This window comes from Sinocyclocheilus anshuiensis, unplaced genomic scaffold (genome assembly GCF_001515605.1).
Source record: "Sinocyclocheilus anshuiensis isolate Anshui unplaced genomic scaffold, SAMN03320099.WGS_v1.1 scaffold1378, whole genome shotgun sequence".
Taxonomy (NCBI): Eukaryota; Metazoa; Chordata; class Actinopteri; order Cypriniformes; family Cyprinidae; genus Sinocyclocheilus; species Sinocyclocheilus anshuiensis.
Window position 1 is genome coordinate 124885 of NW_015554155.1, and position 7095 is coordinate 131979.

Sequence of the window (7095 nt, forward strand, 5' to 3'; positions counted from 1 at the left end):
TGAAGGGAGAGATCGAATGTAGTGCGTCAGGTGTTCGTTGACGGTCTGCAGCTTGTTGAGTTGTTCCTGATATCTCTGTAGCATTTCAGCTTGGCATGAGAACACTGTTTGCAGGTTCGACACTTCCGCTGGATTCATAGGTGGCGAAGTATTCTGTAACAGAGACGCTGGAGTTTGGTTAGAATCCATGAGCGGAAGTTTATTAAAGGTCAAGGCTTTAAACAGATGTCGATAATCAGGCAGAGGGTCAAAGTCAGAGAAGCAGGCAGATCGTTCGTCATACACAGGGGCAGAGGCAGAGACAATAGTGGAAAGGCAGGCAATGAGTCCAAACACAAACATCAGTCCAATCAGGCGTCAGAACAGAAGGGGCAGAGTACAAATACCGTGAGTCAAGAAGTCAGGCAGAATCATACACAGGAATCAATCAGGAACAGAGGAACTATAACGCTTGGTAAGGCAGATGAACTGGCAATACTTCGCGACCAGCACATGGACTGGTCTCAGTTTATATGAGAGTCAAACAGGAAATGGAAGTAGAGGAAGCAGAGGGAGTGGAGCACGGTCAGTACTCGGGCGAGGGCTCCCTCTGCTGGCTTGGCGTTACACTAAGGTATTCTACGTAGGTGGTTACTTGGATCAAGTCAAAGATCCTACCTTCAAGCCCAAAATGGACAGATTTCCTCCAAAGTTGTGAATTTTATTTAAGTCAACAAGAGTTTTGCAAAGCTATTTGCAGATAAAATAGCGTTTCCATCCAATGGGTTTAAGAGAGCAGAACAGTCATTTCCAGACTTCCAAAGTAAATGATTCAGTTGTTCAATATAATCATCTTTTATGATTTTGTTGCAACTTGGATCTCACACACAAAATGTTTTATGAACCTAGTGTTTGCAAGCAATCAGCAGCAGTTCCATTGGGAACAAAAATTTTACTGAATCATTTTCATGGAAGTCTTTGGATACTTAATATCAGAACGACCAGAGGAACATTTCAGATGCTATGCGAAGATATTGGTCAGCTGATATTGTCTCCTCTCAGGGGTGTCCAGTCCTGGTCCTGGAGGGCCACTGTCCTGCAGTTTAGCTCCAACCCCAATTAAACACACATGAACCAAGGTAATCGTGGTCTTCAGGATTACCAGAATCTTCCAGGAAGGTTCCAGTTGGTGCTAAACTCTGCAGGACATTGGCCCTCCAGGACCAGGACTGGAAACCCCTGTTATCTCTAACAAATTATTCAGTCACATGACATTTTAAAGCGCATCAAGGATTATTTTTTTCTGTAAATTTGATTCCAGTAGTTTATGCATATCTTACTACAGAATAAAAAATTCTGTCAAACGAATTTTGCACATTTTGGAAATTTTATTCACATCTTGGTGTTTCCAACTAACAATATCCCACAACTTGCATTAAAATGATGATAGAACAGATTTATCCTGGTCCTTAAAAATGGTTTAGGATGCTTTGTTTTTCAAAAATGTTCCATGTTTCCTATTATGTAAAGTGAAAACTCAGATTCAGATTCAAATTCGTAATTCAGAGTACCTCTCCTGAACCAGCTGCACATTTTGAGGCATTGATTATGTCTGTAGCACAACTGGAATAAGTTATGCATCTCATTCTAACACTTAAAAGTATTAGTTTTGCCCAAACAAGCATCACTAAAACAAATGTTTAAAATGGCATCAATGGAAGCACAGGCCAAATTGAGATGCCCTATTCTTGCTCCTACCTCAGAATTGTCTAATCATGGTTCTGGAAGGCCAACATCCTGCAGAGTTTAGCTCCAACCCACCCTTACACACCTGCCTGAAGTTTCTATTCATCCCGAGGACTCTGATTAGCTGGTTCAGCTACATCTAAATAGGCTGCAAGCAGGGACTGACTGGGAGTAAAAAAACAGCCCTGGATTTTCTCCCAAATAGGCCCACCACAACTACAAACAGCAGATACTATCTCACAATATTACAGCAATCAATGTATAGCATTTATGGCAAATAACATCACAAAACCCATGGTGACCCTGCTGAAAAAGACGATAGAAACATCATAGAAATTCTAATGGTTTCCACTACAAATACCATTACAAACCATCAACTTTTAATCATTAAAACCATTAAATAATGGTTTCCTGTATTGTGTTTTGGGACATGTTCCATTAGGATTTAGTGGTTTTAACAATAATAATATTTAACAACAATAACAGCAACCAATTATCAGCAGAGACCAACAGGGTCCATTACAATTTCCATTATAACCAGTAAAACCATTACAAATTCTATTGATGGTTTCTATTGTTGTTGTTTTTTTCAGCAGGGGATTGAACTGCATTAGCGCCCCCTTTTGTCGGCTGTCAACGTCACTTAATTTGACACTTTTTCTTTGATGATGCAGCTTGAGTATTCATAGGCTATCCCTCTCTCTTTCTCTCTCTGTCTCTGTGTGTGTCTTGATAATCGGAGCAATCACCTTATTGTCACGTTGCACACACACGAGGAACGAGGAGACGCTGGAGAATACTTTACCAAGACTTTATTTACAGGAACCAAGGGAGACGAACTCAGGAAGACGTTTAACAGCGGACAGAGAACTTGGGACTGGGAACACTATTTATACACACAGGAGGAGGGGATGACGAGACACACCTGGGAGCAATGAAACATCAAGTAATCAGGGGAGGAACAGGAAACTAACCAAATAAGGGCATGGGAAGGCACATGGGCTTCCTGGGCTGACATCGGAAACAGGAGCCCTCCCTGGGCTTACCAGGGAAACAGGAGCCCTCCCTGGGCTGACATCGGAACCAGGAAACAAAAACTTTCAAAAAGGCGGAAAGAACAAAAACGAGGAGAAGGGGCGCTGCTTACTTTTGTTTCGGTCCGCTGTTCTGTCACGTTGCACACACACGAGGAACGAGGAGACGCTGGAGAATACTTTACCAAGACTTTATTTACAGGAACCAAGGGAGACGAACTCAGGAAGACGTTTAACAGTGGACAGAGAACTTGGGACTGGGAACACTATTTATACACACAGGAGGAGGGGATGACGAGACACACCTGGGAGCAATGAAACATCAAGTAATCAGGGGAGGAACAGGAAACTAACCAAATAAGGGCATGGGAAGGCACATGGGGAGCAGGACACACACAAAACATGGAACAGAGTCTGACACTTATAGGCTACTTCATTTACTCTATTTTCTAACTCAATATCTCTCCAGTGTAACCCGTTGTATAATCGCTGCTGTCTCTTTATGAATGAATGGGATATTCATGTCAGACAATGCAGAGTGCTCGGAGTAGGGTTGTCCTGGGATTTTACTATAGTGCTATAGGCTACATGCTGTGTATAGTGAGAGAGACGGGCAAAGGAAACCTGATGTAACTGTTTGCATTTTTTCCTTTTAGCTTCTCCCAACCACCTTTATCTTCATGTTTTTTGCTTGCCATCACGAGCCCTCTCTCCTTCGCGTCAGTTTCGGTTTATTATAAGCAAAAATAGATTGCATTAGCGCCCCCTTTTGTCGGCCGTCAACTTCACTTAATTTGATACTTCTTCTTTGATGATGAACCAGTCAGGCTGACGGCCGTCGAACGGATGGCTGTTCTGGATTTCTCCAGAACGTCCAGATGACCAGTCCGGCCCTGGCTGCAGCTAAACTCTGTAGGAAGGTAGCCCTCCAAGAACAGGACTGCCTACCCTGTCCAAGATGATACAAAAATACTCAACACCCCTCCCTCAATTGGGTTTATATTAGAACCAAAACACTGGGAAGGATGCATACCTTAAATGGGAAAAACATTCTTGAGTCCAGGTTAAAAAGAAGGATGGAGTATTACTCAGTTTTTTAAATAGGCAATTGATTCCAGAGGCATACAGATAATTATATGAAGGAATTCTCAATAAACAATGTGTTTTTATTAATACTAAATAATTCATTATTAATAATCTAAGGTGCACAGCTCATTGTGGACAGTGAATTGGTACCACATGAAATAATATGATTCAGCAAACTGTTTGATAATGGAACTCACCCCTGGAGTCTGAGTGAGATCTGTGGCTTGGACATGGACACTCGGACTCTTTGATGTGTCTGAGTCACTTGTTTTGGACTCCTCTTGAGTCTCACTGTTCCCTGTCCTTGCTTGACTTTGTCCACTGCTCTCCGATTCCTCTTGACTCCTCCCAGTGCAATCTGAATCCTCTCTTCCGTCTCGACACCTCCCAGTATCCTCTACTTGGGTCTCCTCTGATAAACTGAATCCGTGATTATCCCAGATGTCCGCTGACTTGGAAGTCTGCCCTCGGTTCAAAAGTTTTAAGGCCTCTGTCCTACTGCTATGTTCTGATTTGTGGCACCTCCCAGAACTCTCTGTTCGTCCTCTGCTGTTTTGTAGCTCAGCTCCTGCACATCCAGTCCCTTCTTTATTTTGACTCCTGCACGTTTCCTCGTTTACAGCTAAGCTGTTCCTAATAGCCTCTGACTCTGAGAGGAAGCTGTCATTGCTTGCTGGCCAATCTAACCTAAAGTAAAACAGTGAACAAAACAACTCACTTATTGTCCATAACCTATGCACAATCTAGAACAACGTAAGATAACAATATACTACTATTAATAAAATACAACCAGATTTTTACATTTTATGAAAGAAAAATATCAAAATATCTTATTTTATGTTCAACTGAAGAAAGCAACTCATGCAGGTTTGGAACAACTTGAGGGTGGAGTGGAATTTTCATTTTTGGGTGGAGTATTCCATTAACTGGAATCCCTTTAACTAGGTGCATATTATGGTATCTGGATGGTTGCTAGATGGTTAATAAGTAGTGCTGTCAAACGATTAATCGCGATTAATCACATCCAAAATAAAAAAAAATTGTTTACGTAATATATGCGTGTGTACTGTGCATATTTATTATGTATATATAAATACGCACATATACATTATATATTTTGAAAATATTTGTTTATATTTGTTGTTAATATACATTTACATGTACAGGTATATATTTATATTCATATAATTTATATTATATATAAATATATTTAGTACATAAACATAACATATTTCTTTTAAATATATATGTGCATGTTTGTGTATTTATATATACTTAATAAATATACACAGTACACACACATATATGACGTAAACAAAAACTTTTATTTTGGATGCGATTAATCGTGATTAATCGGTTGACAGCACTATTAATAAGATGTCTTGATGAGTAGCAGGTGGTTACTAGGGTGTCCTGGTGGCTGCCAGTTGGTTACTAGAATGTTTTGGGTGGTTGCAAAATAAGTATTAGGGTGTTGCTAGTGTTAGTGGTTGCTAGTTAGTTATTATCGTGTTCTGAGTGGTTACTAGAGTGTCCTAGAGGTTTGCTAGATGGTCATTACAGTGCTCTGGGTAGTTTCTATGCGGTTAACTACAGTGTTCTGGGTGGTTGCATGGTAGTTATTAAAGTGTACTAAATGGCTGCTCAATGGTTACTAGGGTGTCCTGGTGGTTGCTAGTTAGTTAATATGGTGTTCTGAGTGGTTGCACAGAGGTTAATAAGGTGTCATTGGTGGTTGCTCGATGGTTATTAGAGAGTTTTAGGGTCTGAAACTGTGTATTGAGGTGTTCCGGTGGTTGCTTAGTAGTTTTTAAAGGGGTCCTATTATGCTTTTTCACTTTTCAACTTTAGTTAGTGTGTGTGATGTTGCTGTTTGAGAATCAAAAAAGATCTGCAAGGTTACAAAGCTCAAAGTCCACTCTAAAAGGAGATATTCTCTTTAACAGAAAACACTTTTCAAGAGCTACAACAAATAGCTCATTCAGACTACAACATGCTTCTTCATGATATTGTGAAGTCATTATGTCACTCATTTAAATAATTCCCACCCATGGAATACAGAAAAAAGTGGGCAAGGCCTGGTTGAGCTGCGCTAGAGAAGACAAAGAAGAAGAGCTGCTTTAGTAGCTTGTTGTCGCCATGGCAAATAGACACTTTTCCTGTATACAGTAAGTGCCATTACTTTTAAATGGTATATAACACTGTACCTAAAATGTACAAGAAAATTACAAAAAAGGCAACACTTTATAATAACTTTCATTAATAAATCATTAACAAACATTATATAATGCTTAATGGATCATTAGTTAATATATATTCAAAGAGTTAGAAACGTGAGATAATGTGTTGTTAATGTTTGCTAATAAACTTATTAAACATTAAATTATTTTTAACAAATCATTATTTCATGCAAGTTAAAATGCTTACAAATGTCATTAAACTTTCAATTCCACATAATCAAGCACTTATTTAAAATCTACAAATGATTTTAACGGATGTTATAAAATGATTAAAAGCTTGTGTTAATGCACAACACTTTTACTGCTATTGAGGTGTGATACGGGTAAGGTTAGGGACAGGTTTGGTGGTATGTGTAGGTTTAAGGGTTGGTTAAAGGGTCAATAAAGTGTACAGGGGTCAATTTAATTACTATAAGGGAACAGTTCAATCTGTTCATATTGCAATTGTTTTGATAAATGAACAAGTATTTTCTTTTAAAAAATGATTTGTTTTCTCCTGTTTATTTGTGATTCATGGAACATCCTGTTTAATGGTATACTGAAGAGTAGTATAATAATGTGTGATAAAATAAAATTTTCACCAAAATTACAATCTGTTATGTCTTTAGCAAGCATTTAGCTAAACTTAACCAGCCACCCTTTACACAAACCTTGTTACAGTAGCTAAAAGTCCAATGCCCATAAAGATACTAAATGATTAGTAATCGTTTATAAACATTTACAAATGAATAGTTTCCACTTTAGATTGGCTACTGCAAAAACATGAACAATTGATTAATAAATTATTAGAAAAGATGTGTAAATAGGGTAAATTCAGGTCTTTCGGGACACTTTTTGCCCGAGATGACTGCTCATAAAGGTATTAATGATTACATTACTAATGTAAACATTTATAAACATTTGCAAATGATGAATATTTTCCACTTTAGATTGGGTACTGCAAAAACATGAACAAATAATTAATAGATTATTTGTTAAGATAGAGGTCTACACAACAAACAAAGACCAAC

The 7095-nt window shown here is 38.6% G+C and overlaps 1 protein-coding gene across 2 annotated transcripts in view; it reads right to left on the minus strand.

Annotated features, from left to right (window-relative positions):
- The window catches only part of mrvi1 (murine retrovirus integration site 1 homolog), a 40403-nt gene that overhangs the window by 31054 nt on the left and 2254 nt on the right, over positions 1-7095 (minus strand). Inside the window, exon 2 of one of the 2 annotated variants that reach the window (XM_016463556.1) lies at positions 4043-4527. In XM_016463556.1, coding sequence (XP_016319042.1) covers positions 4043-4527 — 485 coding nt within the window. Of the gene's footprint in view, positions 1-4042; positions 4533-7095 lie in introns of both variants that reach the window. The other variant, XM_016463557.1, reaches the window with a different exon arrangement.